Below are 27,106 nucleotides of genomic sequence, written 5' to 3' on the forward strand. Positions count from 1 at the left end.
CAAATATTAGTATTTCAATGCTGTGCTGATTTCGGGTTCGCTTGAAGTACGTCAGCATAGCATGTCAGTCTTCTTATTACCGAATATCGGTCGTCTACAACACCCGTGGGCCTCTTTGTTTTTGATAATCCTTGAGTTTATCACAGAAAGAAAATGAAAATCGCCGTAGTTCAGTTTCTCTTCGTCGGGAATTCCCGGTTACGTTTCAGGGAAATTCCCACATTCCGCGATTGGAAAAGGACAGGTGAAATCATCCACAGACAGATTATAACCGGGCCGTAATGATATGCCAATATATATATTTTTGACTTTTATGGATCATAGAAGCGACGTCAAAATGCTGAAAACATAAACATAAACGCCCATTTCGAGCGAAGTTTCTTGGAAAATCGCTCGCGTGACGAAGAAAACAGATTGGTCTGTTACGTCTTTCGTAATTCAGCCTCTGGCTGCAAGGTATTAAGACAATAAAGCATCTATCATCTATCATATCCATTGTCTATGCTCTCATTGATAAGCGCCCGAGAAATCACTAATTAAGATGTATGTTCTTGTCTGTCTGGCCCACGCAAGGCTCAGTTACTCACAGTTCAATATATGACCTTTCTCTCTTGTTAGCTGTCAGGACTTTTACGCCTATTTAATTCCGGAAAGTGCGAACAAAGGACGCTGCTTATTACGATGCGTCCCAAAACAAATTGACTTTTTGAACTACTGGAGACAGGTCGAGGCATGTTTCGACGACTCTTTCAACTTCGTAGTTCGACTGGAAATTTCCAATAAAAAATGAAATTGTCGCAACACTTTCCGCGGGAATTCTACGTTTCTGGGGATTCCCCTTAGCTACAACCTCTGAATTATTTATTTCCCATGGCCGTGTACGATTTCGACTCATAACTTCCTTCGAGATCAGTTGAGACAGATGAGCAGCGATCGAAATGAAAGCTCACGAGAAACAGCTCCTTGATAAAAGGCTGAAGGATTTTATGTATGAAATCATACCTTTAGAGCTACTTCCGTTCCTTCCCTGCTTGAGACAGCAAGACAGAGAAGAGATCGAAGCCAAACAGTGTAATCATGGTCCGATAAAGGCCACTTTTGTTCTTGTTGATCGACTTAAAAAGAAAGACAGAGGATTTCAAGAATTTGTACAGGCTCTGAGGGAATGTGGAAGTGAGCATATAGCATTGATGCTGGATCCATATTACCCTTTTGTTTCTGAGGAAGGTGAGTAATTACATATATATTATATGAAGTCATATTCTATTTAACTGCAGTCAAAGCTGACTGGTCGTTTCGATACAAGACGTCTCATTCGATACGAACTCAAGCAGTGAAATTGCACAAAACGTTTGACCATTTGAAGTATAGTTTGCGCGTGAACATTTGGGGTGACGTGAAACTATTTACACCTCAACTGAATAAACTTATACTGGAAACTACCGGTAACTCATAGTCAAACCCGTCGATCAAGACACTGAGGGGGCCATCAGGAAGCGTCCGAATGAAGGGCTTTCTTTCCTCAGGGACAAAGCAAACTGTCCGTAATAATGAAGTGACCGTATTAAGCGAGTGTCCGTATCGCGGGGTTTGACTGTATATCAACATATCAAATGTTTTGTTCACGCTAGTAAGCTGTGTTTTAAACCCTGTATTGTGTACAAGAGTGCTTACAAGGCAAATTTTTAATACTAATGAATATCACACTTCAGTTAAAATTTGTCCATTACCAATGTGGACCTTGTGGATCTCGCAATTTATTAAACCATGTTTTTCAAGTTTAAATACTGTAGGTGGATTTAAATACTATATATTGTGTTCGATGTTGAGCTCTCTGAGAAATAATCCTGTCGGTTGTTTTTATGCTATTCATAAAATTTTGGATGGAAAAAGAAATCTTGTTTTGTTTGGTAGAATACGCGAGCTTACGATAAGTGGATTGTTTCTTTCCCTCTCGGGGAATACTTTACGCCGTTTGGGTTTCTAGCCGAAGTTAGATTGCAAGATGATTGTCGCTCAATTTCATTGGAGGGATTAAAGGAAATCATTATCGAAACACCACGTTGATAAAAATACTTTTTTCGTTTATTCCCTCGTCAATGTACTTGCTCTATCAGTTTAGCACAGTTTAAAACGTTAAAAAACGGCTTTCATTGTATAATGAATTAATTTATGCTATGTGGTTGTCCCACTGATATTAAGATATTGCTACGGAGGAAAAATAAACTGGAAATAAAAACCGGAAGTATATAAGTACATAAAACGCGAAACCGAAAGTGTTGTGGGAGGAAATGAACTATTTATTATTCATTTATTATTAGTTTTAAAACAAAACAAAAACGGGTTTGGGTGATATTTTAAACAATAGTCACAGCAAACCGCAAACTCCCGGATTTGGGTAAATTTGTTCCCAAACAATCGGATGCGGTTTCATTTTGTAAATTTTTGTTAGTGGTAGCTCTCTGTAGATATATAGTTGCAAATTTGCGATATGTGATATTCCGACTGTCCGAGACCCTAGCATTCCTTACTCATTTACACCTAATATAATTTGTTGATCCAATTTGTTGGCGTTTTGCCTTTTGAATCAGGAACTGAAGAGGTCAACTTGAAAACCGAAGAAGAACGCTCAAGTGGCGATGATTCCAGAACCGATGCCGTCAGATATTGCAGAGGAGCTCGAGGTATCAGAAATGGCAATTCTTTTAATAATAACACAGATAGTTTCCTTATCAAGATCAACCTACGCTGAAACGGTCCCTATAACTCTCTCTTAAGGTTATATATATACGGAATACCTTCAGGGGGGTCTCGGACACAAGCAAGTGATGGTAGCGCTTTCCCGTTAAGATGGCCGCTTAGCACTAATCCATGCATAAATTTTACTCCGGGTTTCTTTTTCTTTAGTGTTCAAAAGCATTTTTTCAGATCGTTTTCTGTATTCTTTTTAGAGTATTCAACCATCAAATTGTAGACGATCAAGAGAATTGAACCGAATTTGCTTCTAAACTTTCATGTCTCGGTTCAAATTTCACACGAACCCTGGGTTATCTTAACGCAGCTTTGAACAACCCAGCCCAGATACCTAAATGAAAGCTTTGAACTGGCTATCTTAATAAACCAACGATTTAAAAAAAAAACTTCCATGTCGATTATTTTTGTGATATTTTTATACAAGCGTCAGAATAAGCTTTTGAAAAAACTAAACCTCCAAGATATATTTGTTCGAATGACCTAACATTTTAAGAGATGTTTTTTTCATGCAGTGGCGGATCCAGGGGAGCCGCCCCCCCCCCCCCCCACCCCCTTATTTTTAGAAAAAAAAAATTGAGACCGAATTGACCCCAGCGCCCCCACCCTCCTCCCCTTATCTGAAGGTCTGGTTCCGCCACTGTAATCTGTAAGCAACAAAAACCTGTCAGAAAATTTTAACAACTAGATGTATACTAATCATACCCTAAAGGAAGGGGAGGCAACATTTGATTCTCTTTCAAGAAGACGGGTGGTATTTACTGCTTTTGTGGGCAAACTGTCTCTCTAACAACAACAGCAAACAGAAGTTCGATGTCTCGCTTGTTGGAACGCTTCTGTCTCACACAACAAATGCCTTTGTTTTAATCCCTGCTGTACAAATTTGTCGAGTCATAGAGGGAATATATCAACTTTCGGTTTCTATTTTTGGCGTCCAGGAGGTCAACGTCTTCTTTGCTTAAGGTCCTTTATATCAAATTAAAGTTCATTGACCTGGCTATCTTAATCAACCAAAACATTTTAAAAAAGTGCACTGAGAATTTTAGCGACTGTGCTATAATTATCATGAGGGAGAGGCTGAATAATGAGCGGACATAGAGTAATATTACGTAGCGCTCCCTACCAACAAAGGCTCTGACCCCCCTTCTGGTCACTCCTCGGCCCCACACATTGACTAACATTAACATGAATTCACTCCTTATGTCCTCTCCCGCTTTTCAACGGCTGAGTCTATAATATTACCTCAAAGCTACGTTTGACAAAGCCGGCCATTTCAATACAGACCGATTGCGCATCGTCTTTTGTATCGTCCTATGATTCACTGGATTGAAGATTTGAGTCATTTGCGTCACTACCTTCTATTTCTGGTTGAGTCATGACCAGCACGAAAACAACTCATATCTACTATTCCCTCTTTTCCTCCACTGACTCGTAAAAAGTGCTCCTTCAGGCACAGCAGGAATTAAAACAAAGGCATTCAGATTCGTTGTGTGAGACCAGGAGCCACTCCTGGTGAGACACAAGGGTTCCAACAAGCCAGACATCGAACTTCCGGTTGCTGTTGTTGTTAGGACAGCTTGCCTGCCAAAACATTAGATACCAGTTCCCCCCCCCCCCCCCCCCCCTTCCTGAAAGAGAATCTTAAATATTTGCCCTCTCCTTCTTTAGGAGATGATGAATAGGATGTCATTCCAGTGGAAAATTTCCGAGAGGAACAGAACATCCGGAAAAGGAAGTCCTTTTTTTCCGGACGAGATGTTCCAAACGGAAATTCGTGTTCGATTTGTTAAAACCCATCTTTGATAACAGTTTCAGGCTTTCGTGGCCGTTTTTTCGGTAAAAGAAAAACTAGAGGCTAACAAATGCGGCAGCTCGAGCATTTATCATGCAGGTATAGATAGTCGTGTACAGCCTCATTGTCTGTTCTCTTTTCTTAAATTTGTCACGTGGAAAGTTGAGACCCAGTAGTTGCATATCATTATTAGCCTACTCTCTCTACTTCTTATTCGACTTTCAATTTCCCTCTACGCGCAGGGGTAAGACATGACGTCATTAACGCAGTCACGTCACGATCGAGTAGAGCATCAATCACAGGTCCAGGTAAGAAGTAAGTTTTTTTTTACCAATAGGACAAGCAATATTGACCATTATTGTTTCATTCGTACTGTAAAATATTGAGTCAGCAAGGTTTGTTGATTGTGTTGATTGTGTTCATCCTAATTAAAGTAGTTTTTACAATACACATTAGGAGTAGCGGCCATATTTGCAGGCAATCTTGTCCCTAGGGTCCTGACATCCTCCCGCTGACCGAAAAGCCCGCAGATTTTGGGTATGAGACTGCAGTAGATTGTTACGCCAGTGACGGTTTAGTTCAGGTTTTTATTACTACGTTCAAACCCCACTTCATACGGAACCTCATTATTACGGACGGCTTGCTTTGTCCCTGGGGAAAATGCCCTTAAATTTTCTCAAAATTCAACCCACTTAATAGGGACACCCTGTTAACGTGGACAACATGTTATTCTATGACCCCATATTAACGGGAATTGACTGTACTGACCAACGGCTCTTAGTTGTATTTAAGATTGACTAACGCTTGTTACAAAATGTTTTAGTTAAAAATAAATAAATAAATAATAAAATAAAAACAGGCAAATGCAATAGACCTTTTTACCGATACGGCGGCCATATTGAATTAATTCGATTTAAGGAGTATTATAGGATGCCCAGGGGGCATCAGCACATTTCGTTTGTATTTTCGAGCGCTTTTCGGGACATTTTTTCTTAAAGTTTTCTTAGAATAAGATTGTAATGGGAAAAAAGATCCTTATGCCGTGTTTGGATGTAATAATGATCGCCTTTTCGCCGAGAAATATACAGTGAAAGACCATATTTCTAATACTAAACTAGAAAAAGGCGATCATTATTACATACAAACACGGCACAAGGATCTTTTTTCCCATTACAATCTTATTCTTAGAAAATTTTAAGAAAAAAGTCCCGTAAAGCGCTCGAAAATACAAACGAAATGTGCTCATGCCCCCTGGGCACCCTATAATACTCCTTAAATCGAATTAATTCAATATGGCCGCCGTGTCGGTAAAAAAGGTCTATTAGATTGCTTTCATCACCAACAGATCAACGAATAAATACAGAGAAGATCATACGCAACTTATGCAGTTGCGAAAAGAGAAAAGAAAGCTTGAAAAAATTCAACGACCAGCTCCCAGTTGGGTTGCTACCTCAACTGGTTGGTAGAGCCCTGCTCTGGTATCGCAGTGGTCAGGTTTCCAAATTTAGCCTGACTTTTTTCAGGCTTTCTTTTCGCAGCTGCATAAGTTACGTATTTTATTGTGATGATCTTCTGTACAGTGCAGTTATTTCTTCATCCCGCATTTCAAATATATGAAAACATATAATATATTCATCATTTCAGATCAACTAATATCTACAATACCTTACAAAGTGTACTCTCAGCTTGTCCTGCTCTTAGCAAGAGACAGAATTAACATCGCCAGTAGGATATTTGATTTGACACTGGAGGAAGCAATCGCTTTAAAAGACCTTACAGAGCATAGCTGTAACTCAATGCACACTGGCATGGACGCGGTTTTCCGGCTGATGAGTGAAAGACAAGTGAGACTTGGCGAGCTAGTAGAGGTATTAAAGGAAATAAACAGATACGATGCCATAAGTGTTCTTACTGAGGCTGGATATCCTGAATACACTTTAGGTAACTACAATCTTTTAACCTAACCTCAAAGCTTTTCGTCTCTTTCTTTATAAACAGCTTGAATCGTGAAGCGGTGAAAACGAGGCGTTAATTGGTATGGATCAAAATCAGGGAGAAAAGGGAAAGAGGGAGACAGGAAGACCTGGTGTGTGCGTGAAGGGTTCATAATACTATTCATCCAACTCAGGGGCTCTCTCGCCCGTTCTTGAAAGCTTTCGCTGCCGTTTATCTCGACCCTACTGACCGCCCCTGGGTCTCCGATGATGGTTAACACGTTCATATCGGCGAGGACTTGGAGACCAAAACCAGGATTCGCGAAACACTCCTACCCTTAGACATGTCAAGATAGATTGTTTCACAAATAGGAGCAAAGAGGATATCTCTTGAATTTTGAGGGCCCTAGGATTTTTTTTCATTGCTCCGTATATTACCCTCTAACTGCGTTAAGTATCTCAACGTTTCTGCATTTTCACATTTTAGACGAAAGCAGTGATCAAGAAGAAGTGAGCGCTGACTCTCTGAGAGTCAACAGTCTGTGATGGACCCAGCCTTGGAAGATGCGCTTTTTACATAGTTTTAATTTTATTTATGCACATATATCAGTGCTTACTACAATGTTTCTTTCCCTAATTCATGCATTCAAAATATTTTTACAATATTATTTGCCCTGCTATTAAAAACCAAAACACTCGCATGCACTCTCGATTAAAGAAGCTCAGTTTGAATTGTACAAAATATGGACTCCTGACAATGTGTAGTGTACAGTTTATAAGAAAAATGGTTTTAAAAAAATAGTGTTTTACAATAGATAAAGAGCATTATAACAATAAGCGAATTTTATTCTTTTGTAAAGGTTCGACATGAAGGCTGCGTCCGACCGCAATCGAACCTTTTAGGCGTTGAACTGATTGCTCGGGTTTCATCCACCATAAGTAGAAACATGAGCAAGGATTTAAAGAATAATTATTTAACGCAGCTATTCTTTCATTATTTTCAAATGTATTGAGTTTCTTTTCCTTGAAACCGCTCCAAACCCGGGGAATAAAAGTTTGCCGGCAAATCCGAGGTAAATGGCGCCGACCATAAGACTAGTTAAGTAAACTTTCAAGCCTTTTAGTTAATTCACATCATATTTATAATATATCTTCAGCTTTCAATGGTGAAAGTAATAACCATGGTTTTGAATGCTTTGATGTAATTTGCTTAGCTTTAACAAATTTCTCTTGTTTGACGGCGATCAGAGGCCGCTGCGCAATAGAAAATATTCGAATTCCTCGACGGTCCTGGGACGAGTAGGCCTTCAGCATGAACGCGAGGCTAATGCGGGAAACGTCTTGGCGAAAACACAAATAAACATAGGCAAATGGCGGCTGAGTCGCTGCAAAGCGATAGAAATAAGGAGAGATACCAAGATTTAAAAGCTGAAACCTTGCAGGTAAGCTAAAGGGATAGCTTTTTCAAAAAAACAAAACTGTGGGAAGAGCTGTTCGTTCTATATCAGTACAGTTAAAAAAGCCACGAAGCCAAAAGAAGAAGCACTGGAAGTAATCTAGAAAATGGTATTAACAATTGTGTCAAAATATCAATATTCGAATCCTTTTAATTTTTTACTTATTAGTCTTAATTACCTGTGTGTGTACTTGTAAAAAGGATTTTAAACTGATTATTATCGTCTGCAAAAAAAAAGTCTCAGTTAAACTTCTCGTCGATTAAGTGCATGTTCTTGTCATGCTTGTACTCAGTTGTGAGCGAATATGTTGATAGATAATGTATTAAACCTAAATCATTTAAGAATAAACTTTACGTTTCAAATGATCATCGAGTGTTTAAACTGAGTTAACTTCCTTAAATAAATGCAACGACTGTGCGCAGAACGCTGAGTCCTGTCCTGTTAGATAATTATCCACCGAACCTACTTATTCGATTTTTTCAAATACACAAGATTTTGTATCCGCTCAGAGGCTTAGGGTATGCTCACTGGATACATCTATCCGCTGGACGGTCAACGTATACTCAACGTATATTTTTTTACATGTTGCGGGTAACGTATACATATTTTATGGCTCTTAAAGTAATTAAATGATGTTCATAACGTATTTTTGCAGCAAGCAACATAACGTATATTTACCTTATGACATAATAGTTCGTATTAAATGTATAGGTATGCATGCATCGTGTCTATAATATACATATAATGTTGCAAAAATATAATTAGGTCGGTTTTATAATACCCATATTCTTATCTTGATACCAATATTTAAGGTCTAATGCGAATATTTGAGTTCTTCTTCATATTTACATATTAATCATTTTGTCACAAGTGGCGTTCTATACGTGTACGTACTTTTCCCCGAGTAGAGCCAATTTTTGGGTTATGACATAGTGGTTCGTAATGTATTGGAATGCATGCATCATGTCTATAATGTACATATATTGATGCGAAAATATAATTAGGTAGGTTTTATAATACCCATATTCTTATCTTGATACCAATATTTATGGGCTAATGCGAATATTTGATTCTTCTTCGCATTTACATATTAGTTTTTTTGTCATAAGTAGCATTCCATAAATTAGACCCACGACATCCCTAGGACAAGTGTCGAATTGTGCGTGTCCGGATGGTCGAAAGTCATAACGTTCGCTAGTCGCGCACGGATTAGTCATAAGCAAAAATCGTACCGTCTAAATCGGCCCTTAAGCAGTCATCACTTGTCTAAGTTCCTTAAATCGTTCTCGATTTGTTGCCATTCAACATCTATTAGATCACTCCGTTTTCTGATGGATATTTTTATCTCAGCATCGTTTTTTTTTTTTTTTTGGCCAGTAAGCCAGTATTTCATGGTCAACCTCAACCCGTTTTCAGCGGTGAGTTAGCCAATCCCGGCCATCGGTGACCGGTTTGAATTGCTACAGACAATTTAGTTGAGCAATCCTCGCGAGTTTCGGAGCTTTGAACTTCCGGGTTTCCACGTTGTTATGGTGATTTCTTGAACAGCTTAAATGTACCGTAATTATTCATTGAAATATATTATTTGCCTATATTTGGCCTATAGCTGTCGCTTTATGTTAATAAGTAAACAGTCTGGCCCAGGGTGTTGTTAAGTACTGTTTTTTTTTCTCTTGCTTTTGAATAAAATATTAATGCTTCTTTTATGAAACTCAAGTAAACCGAACCTTACATAAAACCTATACACAGGAGGAAGTGATAAGGATGTTTTTTTTTTCTTTTTATCGTGCAATTCCCATTTCACTTAAATTGCCAGTTCCGATCTTAAAAAAATTACATATTCAATGGGAAGGAAGTAAGCCGTATGCGTAGAGAAGGCAATAGTACGGTGCCGTCTTTATTTACGGACACTTTTGATATCCAAAGGTCTTTTCTTTTTACATAAATAATGGTGTAGCAGAGGCAATGGATACCCGTTAGAACAAAGTCGCGTCGATTACGTCCTTCCACTTCAACTTGGTGGAGAATTCTGGCTCGCTTTTTCTTTTAAGATGAACTTGATTTCGAGTCTAATTGGTGCTCATTGATTTTTTAGAAGGTAAAGGTTTAGGATTTTGGACTATAAAAGTTAAACTTCCCATTTAATAAAACGGTGAAATAATTGAGAGAGTTATTACTTCTATGGTGAATGTATATGCTGTATTCAGCAACTGTATTATTTGACCTTCAGCATCGATTTGTTTTAGTTATATTTAAAAGTGATACACTTTTCAAAACGAAAGTTGGCTTTTATTATGCAACTTCAATAACTGCAGGAATCATCTATTCCTTCGCCCGCCCACGAATTTGTTATTTTTGAGATCTCACGAATCGTCAGAACTTCCTTAAATTTCCCTAAGTTGTTGTTCTTTACTTTTTTTATTTTTTTATTGTTATTCCTTAAAAGGAACACAGGATTTCAATTTAGGAGAAATCGGAAGTAAAATAATAAGTCAAGCAACCAGTGTAGAATGTTGATTTTTTGCTGTACGCCAGTAAATTATCAGATATGCTAATCTATTCGGATCACACGGAGCTAGAGAGAAACCGAAAGTTTGTTTTGGGGCGTTTACGCTAAATATAGATACTAACATCGTCGGGATTTTTCCCTTGTGTTTGCGTATTTAAATTCATTTCTCATTGTTGTGCACGCTTAATACAACCGGCCATATAAAAACGACTTATTTTGCTCATATAACGAAAACGTTGCTGTTCATTGAGGTGAAGAAAAAAGTCAGTGTTTTGGATTTATTCGACCAAACTCGTAAGTAATCCTTCATGTTCGTATTTTCGTCGTTGTGTATTGATAGGCCTGTGCGCTTCGTCGCGTACGAATTAGCCAAATAATTCATACTGCCAGTGTAATAATCCCCACAGTCTTCAAACCAATACATATCACATATTTTCTGCCTACCCGTACGGCTACAAATAAAAAAACCGTTTTTGTCTTAACGTTTTCCGTTTATTGGTGTTTTAGTTGCACTCACTTTCAACTTATTTGAAAAGTAACTTTCACATTTAATATGAATAACGGCCGCTTACTTGTAAGTCGAACTACTTAAGTTAAAGAGACTATTTGCATGTATTTTGTTACTCGATATTACACGTAACTTATTCAAGCGAATGGTTTTAATTACATCCCCGAAAAGACGGGTGAATCCAGCTGGTTAACAATCTGTCTAAAGAGAAAATGGTTATTCAGTGAAGAAAGCTTCGACCCCGTAATCTGGGAAAATTAGGTAATTTAGTGGTAAGTTGAGGAGAAACTAGTAGAACAACAAGCAGCTAATTTTGTCCACAGAGCTCGGAGATATTTAAAAATTAGGGGGAAATTGAGTGTTCAGTGAAGTGTCGAAAAAAAAATAAGTACAACTTTCGCGGTCAGAGCTACTATGTGAATAAGCAAGTCGCTTGGTGTTGAGAGGAAAATAATCTTACAGTGGTAAACTGGTTCGCTAATCGTACACTCTCATGCAAAGCCAAGATGGCCGTTCAAAGTCAACGTTTCCAGCGTTACAAAGTCCCTCTGGTTCAAAGTGGTCTTGGTGTTCGTACAGTCACTTTCTTGAACAAAAACTGAATAAGATTGGCTGCTTAAATTTGACATCATAACCGCTTCGTTATTGGTTTGCTAAGATCCCGCTTAGTGATACTCCTCCCATGTGAGTTCGGTTTGTTTCAAATCATATGCATTAAGCTTTAGGGTTTGTTTTTTCACTTTCAGACGGCCCTGTACAGCGGGCCGACGGGATAATTTAAGTAACAAATCGGTCCAAATGTCCTCTAGTGTATCCTTCACATATTAAGAAGTTGTTTCTAATGTTAGAATTTGTTTGTTGCAGGATTTTGAAAAAAAAGCAAACATTCAATTTAAATAACAGGAACCATGCATAAGTGTAAGTAAAACATTCCGGCTTGTTGATGGCCGAATCAGTTGATACTACTGTAGCAGGCATCTAATAGGGACCTTACGAAACTACGACGGCAACGAAACGTCAAAAAAGCAATAGGTTTAATGAGCAAAACAACGGGCGCGATCCAATCAACCAATATTTCCGGAAATTTTGGTCCAAAACTCAATGGATCGGTTCGGTCCTACCGGAAAAGTTTCGAAAAAACGGGTCCACCTTTTGAGGTGGAAGACTTTTCCCGGTCGGACCGGTTGGGATTTTGGTTGAATGGATCGCGGCCAACAACTCTGCACGTGCGTCACGCTTTTTTGTGCATTTCTTTGCAGTCCCTGTATATTTACTCCTGAACTCGGGCGCGGGCCCTTCTCTTCAGCTCCAACCCTAAATCCCTTCTTTTAAGCAATTGCTGGGCCCCTTGGAATAATCACGAAAAAAGTGAAAGGATATGAAGTCTATTTTTCAGCGACGTTTTCCTGGACGTGGCTGTTGTCGGATCGTAAGGTCCCCAAAATGAAGTCTGGACGAATCTCTGTTAAAAGCGATTTCGTCTCCTATTTACTGAGGACTTTAATCAATGGACCTGTTGCAATAAATCGTCACATGGTACAAAATAGGGACGTTTTGAAGAGGGGGACCGTAAAAACACACAGGACATTGAATAGTTTTCTATATCATTCTGAAGTTGGACGCGGTTCCCGAGAGTCCCCGTAGGTTTCTGATTTCTCAGTTTCTTGCAATAAAGCTTTGGGTAAAAATACCCTTTGAGATAGGAGATAGTCGGTAGCATTTTAAGGTTAAATTTGACCAGCATTTTGTGCAGCGAGTTGTAGGGTCACGATTGACCTCGAACTCGCAGGATATAAAACTGGAGAGCTCTGAGGTTTATCTGCTGAATTAAGGGAAAAACCTGTCGTAGGATTTTGAAAGTATGTACATTTTTACGGAAATTCAGTTTTAAATATATGTCAATATCTCAAACGTGTTTATACCTACAAAAAATAAATAACAATTGACCTTAAACTCGCCGGATATAAAACTAGAGAGCTCTGAGGTTTATCTCTTGAAGTAAGGGGAAAATCTGTGGTAGGAGTTTGAAAGTGTGTACATTTTTGTGGAAATGCGGTTTTAAATATATGCCGGTATCAAACGTGTTTATACCTACAGAAAATAAATAACGATTGCCCTTAAACTCGCCGGATATAAAACTAGAGAGCGCTGAGGTTTATCTCTTGAAGTAAGGGAAAAATCTGAGGTAGGAGTTTAAAAGTATGTACATTTTTGTGGAAATGCGGTTTTAAATACAGCTATTTCGAGAAAGGTTGTGGGAAAAATTGTGCACGCGACAATCCCGAAAAGTAATATGGGATGCGATCAATTCACTGTTCCTGACACTGTAGCTGTCGAACCTACTTTTGTTACTTTCCTTTAGCATTCGCAAACATTTGATATCCATGGCCTCCAGTGCCATTCTCAAATTTCTTTGAAGAACAGTGAACTCAAAACCACCCACAATACCTTTCGGGATTGTCGCGTGCACGTTTTCCGACAACCTCTCTCGAAATAGCTCTATATGCCGATCTCAAACGTGTTTATACCTACAGAAAGTAAACAACGTTTTCTTAAAGTTCTTCTATTCTTTATTAATGACGTCAAAAATCATAGAAGTCGGATAAATCGTTCCTGCTGAAAAACGCGATTCAAAAACATAAGTAACTCGCGTATAAGAAAAAAAAAAATTAGTAGCTACAGGTTCCTGAGCATTACTCATATCCTCTAAACCGACTCTCTTTTTTAGCAACTGGGAAATATTCAGTTGTTGTGAGTGGCAAAGGCAAGGCAAGTGTCGGCGACAGGGCGAAGATGACAGTTTACGGAGTGCGAAGAAGAGGTAGGAATTGAAAATAAGCAGCGGATGCTCTTGTTATTAGGGACTTTAAGATCCAACGACGCGGACGGTAACGAGAACGTCAAAAAAACAATAGGTTTGATTAGCAAAACAACAACTTTGCACGTGCACCATGTTTTTTGTACATTTCTCTGCCCGTTTTTGCACGACCACGACGTGAACATGCCCATTTTCGGGTTTTATGGAGGACGTAAACAAGCAACGACGAAATTTTATTTCTCTTGCTGTACTTGGATATGGTGCCTAGGAATTCAACTCCAGGAGGGTTCGCCTACATTTGACAAAGTGAGTGGGTAACAATAATTGCGATAAAGACTGAGAGAACGCAAATTCATTTTTTAAGCGACGTTCTCATTGCCGTCGCGTCGTTGGATCTTAAAGACCCTATTAGCGGAGCTCTCGCGCGCGATGCGCGCGCAACGGAGCCCCATGGGTAAGAAAATGTGGTAACCTAAACCCATCCGAGAAAATTTGGTAATCAAGTGACCGTACGTCCGACCGTCTGTCCGCGTCACAGGCATACCAATGTAAAATAACTCAATCAACATGTATGGCAACCCAAATGCAACTCGAGGTTATTTTGGCGGGAAATCGAATAGCCACCGGCGTCTTGTAAAGCAGAGGCAACTAAAGAGTCAATAAAGACGAAAACGGAAAGCGGAAATTGTTTCTGTATCCGTGTTTTCTAAAGTATTAAGCTTAGATTAATTGTCATGCCCGCAAATTTGGAATATAGAGCAAGAGAAAGACAGAGAAAAAGAGAAAGTAGGCGGCAGGCCAGCGAAACTCAACGAGGAAAGGATCGACAGAGAACTGGAGCGAGAGATAAAAACCAAAGGAGACTTTTGTTTTACGTCCCTGTGTTTCTTAAGCAATCCGAAGTTGTCCCTGTACCAAACTGTTCGCCACCCAAAGTAGTTGAACAAGATCCTCGGCCTATTTCTCTCACGCCCCATATTGCAAAGGTCATGGAAGGGCTTACGCTGGATTCCCTCTTGAAGCAAGTCTGTGACAAGCTCGACACCCACCAGTTTGCCCTGGCCGGGAAGTCCACAACTGACGCTCTTGTTTTCTTCCTCCAAGTCATCCTTAAGGCCCTTGACCAAAGAGACACTTATGCACGCATCCTTTTTACTGATATCACTAAAGGTTTTGATTTAGTCGATCACAATATCCTTATCCAAGAAATGGAGCTGCTGGGCGTGCATGAGGCCACTATCAGATGGATCGGCTCTTTATTAACGGACCGTTCACAAAGAGTGCGAATTGGTCAGGTTTATTCGCATCCAGTTACACCGAATGGGGGAATACCACAAGGAACAAAACTCGCGCCATTGCTGTTCGCCATATCAGTCACTCACAATCTGTGTAGGGACTGGAGATATAGGATTAAATACGTTGATGACACCTCGGTATTTGAATCTATTCCTCGATGTTTTGGGAGAGGAAAGAAGATGGAAAACATTGTGTGACAAGCGTGACAAAAACAATTTACCTCAAACCTCCTCCTCCTTTTAAGGTGGCTCCGTCATTGATACTGGAGCATTTAGCTGTGACACATTTTCCGTCATAACTTTTTCGTTTTTAACGCGATGGCTGCGAAACTTTGCAAAGAACAACAGATATCATTCGGCAATAGTACGAAATATTCCGATTTCATTGGTGGTAAATGATCGCTTACAGGAACCTTACTGTTCAAAGAAAATCGCATCTAGTAAAAAATTTTGCTGTTACTTTTTACTGACATTTCTGGTATCGGCTTTTATTGATACTGTAATAAATATGCCGGAGAAATTTCAAAAAAATCGTTAGAGCAGAAGTCTATAACTAAACGCCGCTCAAAATTCAGCTGTGAAATTGCTTTGGAATTTCAAAAATAAATTACTATTAGGTAGAAGGAGCCACCAGTTCGGGACAAGTAAATTCAATGTTTGCTTATTCTTAAAACAAAAGCTGATTGCCTATATATCGTGCTATTTTTTAAAAGGTACTTTTAAAAAAAAACGCAGTAAGGTAGGGAAAGGAGACATATACGTTGCACTTCGCTTTGGCGCAAAATTAACCATTTCAGGGAAAATCAACGAGAAACTCTAGTTAGGGCTAAAAAAAAGTGAAATTTAGCCGATCCCCCCCGTTGAATGCTACTTCACTGAAGTGATCGCCCCTAATAGAGCGGTTTTCACTTGACTGTCGTAAAACCAAAACCAAAGTAAATACACTAGCCAACCAAAGGGCGTAGTAAAACCAAAACCAAACCAATTCCTCAATTACTTTCTACAGTCAAGTGAAAACCGCTCTAACATTTGATGACTTTCGCGATTCCCACCCCCCTCCCCCATTGTCTTCATTTTCCAAGCAAATTTGAGTTGTCCCCCCATTGAATCCTTTCAACGTTTTCAGCGATCCCCCCTTTTGGGTTCTTAGTTACGACTGATCCCCCTTTTTGTTCTCCTAAAAATCAAGTGATCTCCCAAAATCCTACGCCCCCCTCCCCCCTCTCCAGGCGATAAATGATGACCGATCCCTGAACAAGGTTACTCCCAACTGGCTAGATACAAACCAGCTGCCTATTTATAAGTGTGGCCGAGGATTTTAACCCTGGACTATCGCGCACAAATCCAGCTGGTATCACGGCGGGACTTGAACTCGGGGTCTCCAAATTGCAAGTCCAGCGCTCTGATGGCTCAATCACGCTGCCTCCTGTCGTTGATTTTCTAGGAAACTGCCCACCTACCCCTCCCCTAAACCAACATGAACACTTACTTCTCACTTAGGGCAAAATGTTGGCTCAGGGGAGGGGTGGGTGGGCAGTTTCTTAGAAACGTGTAATGATCCGATGTTGTTGTTGTTAGTGACCTTTAATTCGAGGACGGGAACAACTACGACTACAGGGACGAGAGTAAAAGGGTGAAAGAAGGGGATGACTTGACATAAGGGGAAAAAGGAACAGAAATCATGAAAATACACACTGATTTTTAATTTTCGATTGATAGGGTACGCTACGCATATTTCCTCACGGACAACATCAACCATCACTGGCCCGGGTAAGGTATAAACGAAGCAGGTTTGAACTCTACAAATGTGTGATTCTTATAAGAGGTAAACTCTCCCGAGCTTTTCGAAGCCATATTCGCAAAGCAAGAAATGATTACAGGGTCCCTTTGTCGAGTCGTACCCAGTCAGTATCGTACTAAGTCGTACTAATGCAGTCGTACTCAGTCGTATCGTATACGAAGAGTAAACAAGGTTATGTATAACGATACTCACAGGTCCGACGATACCCACTCCAACCCCACGTTTAAATTTGTTTGAGATTCTGTTTCATTAAACCATTATGTCTTAGTAGTACAATATTTCTGCCAATGGTTACACTACGATAACCTCTGAAAAATAAGAACCCATTAGGAATGAACCTAATCAGCCTGAATTGTGTAAAGCTACCCCAAAATGTAAGAACCTGTTCAGCCTGACCTCGAAAATTCTAGGTTCTTGTATGCCGGCTTATGCTGTATTTCGATATTTCAGCGGTCGTATTTAACTAATTTCTAACCCTTTTTTTTTTTTTTTTAGGACAAGCGCTTAAACACATTCCATCTTATGTGCTTAGCCAAGTTGTTGAGAGTCTCAACCTCCCCAGTCCACTAGGAAATGACTGGAAGGGTGTTGCCGGAGAGATGTTGTTACCATACAAGACTGTGATGAGCTTAGATCATCACAGCTCTGAAGGAAAGATGAATGGTTTATTTCACATTATGTTCGAGAAGAAATTTACAGCGGGCGACTTTGTAGATCTTTTACAGAAAATACAAAGACCTGATGTTATCGAAATTTTCCTTGAAGCCGGATTTCCAAGGAACAGTATCCGTGAAAAAGAAAATGGTAAGCAGTACTTTTAAGAATTTGGAATGCAGTGAACCACATAACGCACCCTAGAACTGTTTGCTGTTTCTTCTTTTCAGATTTCTTTGCGTTATGATGTACGTAATAGGCATTATTTTTACGTATAAAAATGATTAAGCAACTTCATTGGAAGGTTGGCACTATGACCCTGACGAAGTCTAGTTATCCAAGTTGAAATGTTGGCATGATCACTACAAAGTTGAGCCTAAGCTGTCACATCTCTTTTCATAACTTACACAGTTTTCTCCCCAAAAGAGGTTTACTGTCTTCTGAATGTAATGTAAACAATGATTTAGACAAGCTTTCATTCAGTGTTAAATCTCTTTTTAGATGAAGAGGATTCCCACAGCTCCTTACAAGAAGTTGTAACAACACCTCAAATTAGTAGCCTTACCACAAGAAGTGTATGCGCAAGAAACGACAAGTCATGCGATAACAAGAAGGCTGGTGGAGACAACATCCATGAAGAATGCGAAATAAGTAATGGTGCAGTTTGTCAACATTATCCGGGAAGAAGTTGTCGAGACTCAAGAAAGCAATTCAGCGGGAACACACATTGAAGCAATGTTGTTGAAAGAACATAGTCCATTAACCTCTTGTATTCATTGATAGCATGGCTAGTTTTCTACTTAACTTGAAGAAAAATTAATTGTTAGATTGAAGGAATCCTTTGCGTTATCTATATAAGATTCCCACATCCTTGAACGTTTTTTTCCATTTCTTTAGTCCTATCTTTTTGGTGTTGACTTGGCAACTTTGTAGTTATTTTATACTTTGTTGTATTTAACTCCCATGACCGACTACAGAAACGCCATTTTCAGTTATTAAACGTTATTTTATACTTTGTTGTATTTAACTCCCATGACCGACTACAGAAACGCCATTTTCAGAGAGCTGTTAACGAAATGATTTTAAATTCATAATGCAACCCATAATAAATCTGAAGCCTGGTGTTGTTTTTCAAAGAACGACTGTTTCAGCATCACAGATATTTTTGTCACCTTTAAGACCCTTTAACAAACAAATGGCACAAATGTTAAGAAGTTATCACAGGTTCCCTAAGCTCACGAGTGAGAATCGTTGCCGGAATCGTCAGTTGCGCAACATAAATATAATTATAAGAGTGAGTTTGTATGGAGATTTAAGCGATTGTTATTTAGGGGTCAAAATAGTAATAAAAATACATTAGAATTTTTTTACCTTGTCTCCATGTCTAAATTTATGGTGTTTTCTTAGCATTTTTGGCGTTTCTGGGCGATTCCTTAGCCAGTTTTAGTTCTACTGTTGGAGAATTATATAATTATTTATAAAATAACTAAGATAGTACGCACGCTCTGATTGACCGAGAGGAGTGTTTGCATGAGATTATGTAAACATGGTTGTGACGTCAAAATGTTTTTCTTTTCGCGCGCTAATCACGCAAGCACGAATTTGAAAAAGTTTTCGAGTTCAAAACTCAAAAAGTTTACTTTATTTACCCATTCCTTCGTCGGCTGAAACTTGGAACATCTTTACAAACAAGCTGTGTCAATTTTATTTTCGCTTAACCTGACATTTTAAGCGAGAAAAATCCGTATTTTGGTAAGCATCTTTTTGCAAAACAAGAACTGATTACGCGTGCAAGCCTGGCCTTCGTGTACACGACTTTGCGACTGGTAAGAATTTCTCTTTTAATCAGTGCCATAACAAAAAATTTTGCGTTTTTCTCGGGAAAGTTATTTTATAAAAGCAATAGAAAACTTTTTTCCTATCTTTGCATCCCTGATATAAACACGAGAGGGGTTGGGAGAATTCGAGACGGTTATGCAAACCTGTGACGAAGTCGAGGGTTTGATAACTGTCGAGAATTCTCCCAACCCCTCTCGTGTTTATATCAGGCTATGCAAACACGGAAAACATTTTCTACTGCTTAAATAACGAACAATGGCAGAACTAAGGGCCTGTTTACATGGAGGTGGGGGACCCCAGGTAGGTGATGTAACCCCCTTAGGTGGGGTAACCCGCCTGTCCATTTAATCTCTCATTTTACTTAGATCACGTTTACATGATAGGTGGGGTGACCCGCCTAGGGTCGAGAATTCTCGACCGAGAGAATTCGTCGAATTTTGTCGAGAATTCTCCCAACCCCTCTCGTGTTTATATCAGGCTATGCAAACACGGAAAACATTTTCTACTGCTTAAATAACGAACAATGGCAGAACTAAGGGCCTGTTTACATGGAGGTGGGGGACCCCAGGTAGGTGATGTAACCCCCTTAGGTGGGGTAACCCGCCTGTCCATTTAATCTCTCATTTTACTTAGATCACGTTTACATGATAGGTGGGGTGACCCGCCTAGGCGGGTAGCCCGGTCTGCCAGACCGGGTAACCCTCTCAGCCGGGGTCAAATTTTGCCATGTAAACGTTTCAAGGTGGGGTAACCCGCCTAGCCGGGGTCGGATTCGGAAAACATCAAATTCGAGCAAAATTCATTTTTGCGGTGGCTTTGCATCATTATTAAAGATAGCAATAGAAAGTCACAGCGCTGAAGGTTGCAGCAAGAGCAGCACGTGAGTGTAGAAGAGCATTAATCGCCAGAACACGAGGTTTGCCAGCATTTTTCTTGTTTACGTGCTTAGCGATCATTCAATAATCTTGAAAATGTGCACCCCAGGGTGGTGGGGTTGTAAGATTACATGTAAAGGAGGGTTATTTTTTTACCCCACCTAAGCGGGTTACCTCATCTACCTGGGGTCCTCCACTTCCATGTAAACAGGCCCTAAAACTCACCGGAATTGCCCTGAAACGACCAAAAATGTTAAGAAAACACCACAAATTTAGACAAGGTAAGAAATTCTAATTTATTTTTATTGCTATTTTGACCCCTAAATAACGATCGCTTAAATCTCTATATAAACTCTTACAACATTGCTGTTAGGGAAAGTTCATTTAATATGACAGGGGGGGGGGGATGAAGATATTGAGGGGGGGCTCCGAAAATTTTTAGACATCCGAAGGGGGGGCTCTGAAAAAATTGTTGCGCTAGGAGGGGGGCTCCGAAACTTTGTATACTTCAAAACCAACACATGACATCATCATACAGATCGGATGGTTTTCAACTCAACAATTTAATGACCTGTGCAACTCAGCTATATCACGTGGTTTACAGATATAACAAATGTAGTCTCAGTAATTATTACACTCTTGTTCATCCCAAAAATGCTTTAGAAAATTGTATCACAACTGTATCTCAAGTTTGTCATAGTATAAACCATTGAAGACAATAACGGTAAATATATTTAATACAGTCTAGCCATCTTTTTTCAGGGGAGCAAAGGAATTGAAGGAGGAGGGGGGGGGGGGCTCTGAAATTTTTTCGACTACCAAGAAGGGGGCTCCTAAAAAATTGAACCGCTAGCGAGGGGGGCTGCTAAAATTTCAAGCTTCGAGTTTCAATATCTTCATCCCCCCCCCCCCCCCCTTGTCATATTAAATGAACTTTCCCTTACGCAACAACGATTCTCACTCGTGAGCTTGGGGTACCTGTGAGGTTATCTGCCTTTCATTATTCACTTGGTTATCCTGTTTTAATGCAAGGTTTTTTAGTTTTTTTAGTATTTTATCAATTTTAATTTTCACATTGTACAGTGCCCTATGGAAACCACTTAGTGACTTAAGCCACTTCTTGATAAAGGACTCTATCATTAATATTATTATTATTATTATTATTATTATTATTATTATTGTTATTATTATTATTATTATTATTATTAATTTTAATATTATAATCGTAATTATTTTAATCATTATTGTTATGGTGCATGCTTCACACGGCAGGTGTGTCAATGCCGGAAATTTCAGTACCATCACCAGGTCGCAACAAGCCGCCTCCAAGGATCCTCGGAGGATCTTTGCTAATAGCCTGTTCCAGGCGTGCGGATAGAGGAGTACGGCGCGAAAGAAGAGAGCGAGACAAAAATAAGGAGGAAAAGAGGGAGAGAGGGGGGAAAGCGTTCCTTCGCTCTCACCCCTCCCCCACCCCCTCGGTGATTTTTTTTTTCTTCTTCTCGCATCTCTTTGTGGTGTCCCCACCATCCGAACGCCTGGAACAGACTACTTTGCTGATCCCAGAAACACTGTTCTTTGAATTAGGTGACCAACTCTATTCCCAGTATTCCAGCATTTATGTTTCTAAGGTACTCCTCCATTCTCTTCGGAATAGTACCCAGTGCTCTGATAATATTTGGGACAACTTTTACACTCTCCATCTTCCACAACTCTTATTCTCGTTCCAAAAACATAAATTCAGTGTCCTTATATATGTGGTTTCTCATTCACAGTGATTTCTTCGGAATGCGATACCAGGATAACTTTGACAGCACAGGCCAAAGGGATCGGAGCCGCTGGGAACGAGAATTACAATTTTTTTTGTTTTTATTATTAATAATAAATTATACTTTATTTTTTGCTCATGCGCAGTGCGTTTCGCCGTTGTGTTTCGGGGAATCTTTCGCTTGAAGTTTCTGCACTACGTCAGTGGCTTCCAATCCGTGCACAAAAATCATTTCATCGCTGTGGCTCTGTTCAAATTTCAGGTGACCCTTTTCGACTTCATTATTCTTTTTTGCGTTTTGGCTTTTACCGTTTTTATACTGTGGGGGTGCTATCTAGACCGTGAAGTGAGAAAAACAATTCTAGTAAGACATATTCATGTTTGCATTTCCATTACGTGATCTAAAGTCATAGATGTTCTCGCAACTTTTAGATATTTCACTTTCTCTAAGTAATCACTTTACGAATATGTGAAACAAAATTAGGTAACAATAGACCTTGTCACGGTTTTCGACGCCATCTTGACGAGTAGGCAAGCGCGTGAGAAATTACAGTGATTGTATGAGAATCTAATGTCGAATAATTTCCTTATAACGGCTGCTCTGAAAAAAATATGATTTGTAAACTAAAGCTTCACTACTAAGGATTCTCCTGAAAAAATTTGAGAGCGTTACATGCACTAGAAGACCTAGAACCACTTTTCAAAATTTTCTATACATTTGTCTGTAAGAAAGTCCCGGGAAAATTACAGACAAATATATGGAAAATCTAAAGAAAGCCTCTGGAAAAATTCCACAGGTACGCCCCCCAATTTTTTTTAGGACAATCCTTTGCTTTGTAGCTTTAGTTTACAATTGATATTTTGTTCAGAACAGTCGTTTTACGGAAATTATTCGACATTAGATTCTCATACAAACACTGTAATTTCTCACGCGTTTGCCTACTCGTCAAGATGGCGTCGAAAACCGTGACAAGGTCTATCAACAAGGACCAAGACAGATGAAAGGGTTATTATTTTGCTCCGAAATTTCGCGAGTAATGCACTAATGACTTTATGGTTTCGTGTTTTAATCATATTACTTAAGTTTACAGCAAAGCACCTAAAGTTTCTTCAGCAGAAAACTGTATAATTTCGGAATGAGTTTTAGTTGACAGGGGTGCTACTTCCTGAATTCAGTGCCGTCGTGCCGCTGTCAGGTCTTTGAGGGTTTACTAAGACATCAGTGGAAGGGAGTTGCGCTTTTCATTCGCATAATCCCTATTATGCTAATTACTCACAGTCAGTTTCTCAGAAACGAAAGTTGAATCGGGTAGATAGGTCTCAACACAAAAAATAAGCTATACTTGACTCCATTTAATCACATGCATACAATCAGTGATGCTGAACCGAATGACTTATCAGACAACAGACAATTCATGGAGGGGGGAAAGCATTAAGATCGGTATTTCAATTAGGGCTCAGTTCATTTTTTAGGTTTCTGCGTCCGTGGTTACGAGCATTCGGTTTTCGATTTTCAACCAAATTAGAAAGCGGAAAATGAAAATTATCGCAAAGAAGAATTATGTACCGGCTGCGGTTCGGTTTTTACCAACAAAAGATTATGTAACAAAAGATGTCGAGACTAATTCATTTTCCCCCGGAGTAAACTACATTATATGAATACATATACAGAGGTAAAAAGCGTTTACTCGAGATTCACGCACTAGGCGATCATCGGACAAACACTAAATGGTACTATACTATGCATAGACAGTTTCATTTGGTATACCAATGAAAGGTGTTTCGATAAAGTTTTTCAGAGGCCATATATATAGATATTTTTCAATCGCTTTAAAACTGATTTTATCCTTGTCTGATCGCCATAAAATTTTCACCAGTGATTGACTATAGATTGAAATTTGTCAAAATGTAGCTTTTAGTAAAATCGAAATTACTATGACAACAATAAACAAACAACTTTGAAATTGATAAAAGCCGAATTTTGACCAGTACTTGTCTGTGTGAGTATTGTCAATGTTTTACATTCAAAAGATGCGATAAATTCAAAATGTAAATGTAGTAGTCATGGAGGTGTGTATAGTGCGTATTATTTTGAAAAATATTGGTATGGCCTCTGAAAAACTGTCTCGTAACACCTTAAGTGCGGTTAGAGAGGTATTTCGTGGCCGGGTTGGCTGCCTAGAATCTATTTTCAGTCATGATGGCACTTCATGACGAGTTCTAATTTCTTGTTTAAAATAGAAACGTCAAGCGCAGTTAGGGGCGAACCATTTAGCTTTTGATGGGGGTGGGGGGGTGGAAGATCGGAAAAAAACATCCTGCAGCCTCCCAAGCAAAAAAAAAAAGTTCAATGCATGACCAGCTCTAACGAAAAAAAAAATCATGTATGCATGGTGCATCCAAAAAATATTCTTACAAATCATAGACAGCCCATCCCTACGAGTAGTCTAGCCGAATGTGAGTCATTCAGTACATACAAGCTATGCTCCTTTATTCAATAAAGCGAGGTTGTCTCAGAAACTGAGGAGTTCACTGAGTTTATCGTGTCTTTTAATAAAGGGTTAAGTTAGTTAATCCTTTTTCTAGCAATGATACTCTTTTATAAAATCAATAATGATAATTATGTCATTGATATCTGACCGTTTAAATCAAAACACTTGCATTCAAGTGGGAATATGATTGATTCAAGGTCTTGTATCAATGAAATTTATTGTAATAACACTATTAAACCAGAACATTGTTTAAACAGAACGTTGTTAAATTTTGTAGCTCTACTGACATTATGATCTGAAGATGAAGTACATTAAAAGCAACTTTAAATTGAATGGGGTACAGAACAAAACACAACAACACTTGGATTCTAAAATATAATTGCTGCATTGATTTAAAAAACAAGGAAACAATAAATAATAGCTAATGTTGTATCAAAATTAGATGCCATTAACATTCCTATTTATTTAAATATGTGAGGTTTTTTTTTTATAGAAAGTGAATTACTATAAAAAATATCTTAAGAGGCGTAAAGAATACTCTATCTCTAATATGTTTTACTTTATTGTTTTTTTCTGGCATACTTGTGTGCCTTCCTCTTATTTGCATTTTTATAAACTTGACGTTTCGTATGCTGTTCAACCTACATTTTCAAAAGTGATCTTAAGTGACTGTTAAAGAAAATGTTGAGACTATATATTCAAAAATTACGAGGGGTCTGAGAATGAGATTAAGAATTTAACAGTTCTTTAACAGTATGAATACAAAAGTCAATAGCTATAGCTAACAAAGCACCAGCTTTTCACTGCTGATATTGACATTAAAAGCTGGCTTAAGGTCCTGAATAAACAGTTTTAATTATTACCGTTATGGAGCATGCTTAATTCACACAGCAGGTATGTCGATGCCGGAAATTTCAGTCCCATCATCAGGTCGCAATAAGCCGCCTCCAAGGCCTCTTCGGCGGATCCTTGCTGATCCCAGAAACATTGCATGTTCCTTGAATTAAGTGCGGCCAACTCCATCCCAGCGTCTATGTTTCATAGGTATTCCTCCAGTCTCTTCGGAATAGTGCCGCCTAGTACTCTGATAATAACTGGGACACGTTTTACCCTCTTCATCTTCCACAACTCTCATTCTCGTTCAAAAAATATGTTCAGTGTCCTTATGTTGGCTATTGAATTTGGTTTTTCTGTCATACTGATTTCCTCAATATGCGATCATGGAAGAACTTCATTTTACAACTTTCGTCTGCTCTCGCTTCCAACACATCAAATCAGAAACTGAAGAGTCGACGTCCCTTTAGGTCATTTGCTGGTTTTCACTGTCAGGCTATCGAAAATAAGAATCAAAACCGTTTAATAGATAAACTCCAGAAGTTGGGGAATCAAAAAGGAAGTAAATATACATTTTCGATTGGAAGATGTATTTTCCTCTAAGCTCATTTATCCCTTATGATCCAAAACTTTCAACTTACATAGACGAACAATTTCTTTTTTACAAGATTTCCAATTTGCAAAAAAGAGAAAAGGACGTTATTGTAATGCCTAGTGGAAACCCATGCACAAGGATATTGCCACAATACCAGAATCACTTTGACTGTGCAAGCCAAAAGGATTGGAGCTCTGGGAACGAGAATAAAAATAGATCATTACGGCATTTTTTTAATTTTTTGCTCATGCGCAGTGCGTTTCGCCGCTCTGTTTGCCGGGCAGTTTTCGCGTGAAATTTCGCACTACGTCAGTGGCTTCAAATTTGCAGACAAATCTTTTCATCGCTGCGCGCTGTGTTTCCTTTTCGACTTCTTTATTCTTTTTTAACGTATTGGTTTTTATACTGTGGAGCTACAGTACCTAGACTATACCAGCAAGGTGAGAAAAACAATTCTTCTAAGACATCTTTATGTATTTATTTCCATTACGTGATCTAAAGTCGCAGATGTTCTCGTATTAAACTTTTAGATATTTCACTTTTCCTAAGTAATCGTTTTACAAATACATGAAACATACCGTTAGGACAAGGACCAGGACAAATGAATGGGTATATTATTTCGCAACGAAATTTTTTAAGCCGCTGCGAGACATGCACTATTAATGAATCGGCAAAGGTTCGTGTTTCCATCACATTATTAGGGAGTTTAAGATACCACGACGGCGACGGCCGAGAAAACGTCGCTTGAAAAGTGAATTTGCGTTCTTTCAATCTCTATCCCGATTACTCCAACCCATTTACTTTGTCAAATGCAAGCGACCTCTTTTTGAACTGAATTCCTAAGAACCATATTTAAGTTCACAAAGAGAAAGAAAATTTAGCCGGAGCTTGTTTACGTCCTCCATAAAACTTGAGAGGCATTTTCCCGTCGTAGTAGTGAAGTGACGCAAAGAAATGTACAAAAATGCGTGATGCACGTGCAGAGTAGTTGTTTTGCCTAGTCAACCTATTGCTTTTTATGTTCACAGCAAAACAATTTCACAGCTGAATTTTGAGCGACTTTTAGTTACGGACTTCTGCTCCAACGATTTTTCTGAAATTTCTCTGGTATATTTATTATATCAATTAAAGCCTATACCACCACCAGAAATTTCAGTAAAAAATATCAGCAAAATTTTTTACTA

The 27,106-nt window shown here is 38.9% G+C and overlaps 2 protein-coding genes across 3 annotated transcripts; both read left to right on the top strand.

Annotated features, from left to right (window-relative positions):
* The first annotated feature begins 630 nt into the window (after nt 1-630).
* Nucleotides 631-8,299, top strand: LOC140930592 (uncharacterized). Its single transcript, XM_073380311.1, has 5 exons — nt 631-1,227; nt 2,592-2,684; nt 4,786-4,851; nt 6,188-6,484; nt 6,965-8,299. The coding sequence occupies exons 1-5, from the start codon at nt 939-941 to the stop codon at nt 7,021-7,023; spliced, it is 804 nt and encodes a 267-aa protein (XP_073236412.1). The 5' UTR covers nt 631-938; the 3' UTR covers nt 7,024-8,299.
* LOC140930593 (uncharacterized) lies at nt 7,813-18,450 on the top strand. Of its 2 annotated transcripts, none has more exons than XM_073380313.1 (6): nt 7,813-7,919; nt 11,816-11,869; nt 13,680-13,772; nt 16,784-16,834; nt 17,361-17,669; nt 18,021-18,450. In XM_073380313.1, exons 2-6 carry the CDS (start codon nt 11,860-11,862, stop codon nt 18,248-18,250), a joined length of 693 nt encoding a protein of 230 aa, XP_073236414.1. In that variant the 5' UTR covers nt 7,813-7,919; nt 11,816-11,859; the 3' UTR covers nt 18,251-18,450. The 2 variants fall into 2 exon arrangements, with proteins under 2 accessions (XP_073236414.1, XP_073236413.1); XM_073380312.1 differs by lacking the exon at nt 7,813-7,919 and adding an exon at nt 10,607-10,737.
* Nucleotides 18,451-27,106: the final 8,656 nt, after the last annotated feature.

This window comes from Porites lutea, chromosome 3, assembly GCF_958299795.1.
Source record: "Porites lutea chromosome 3, jaPorLute2.1, whole genome shotgun sequence".
In the NCBI taxonomy this organism is placed as follows: Eukaryota; Metazoa; Cnidaria; class Anthozoa; order Scleractinia; family Poritidae; genus Porites; species Porites lutea.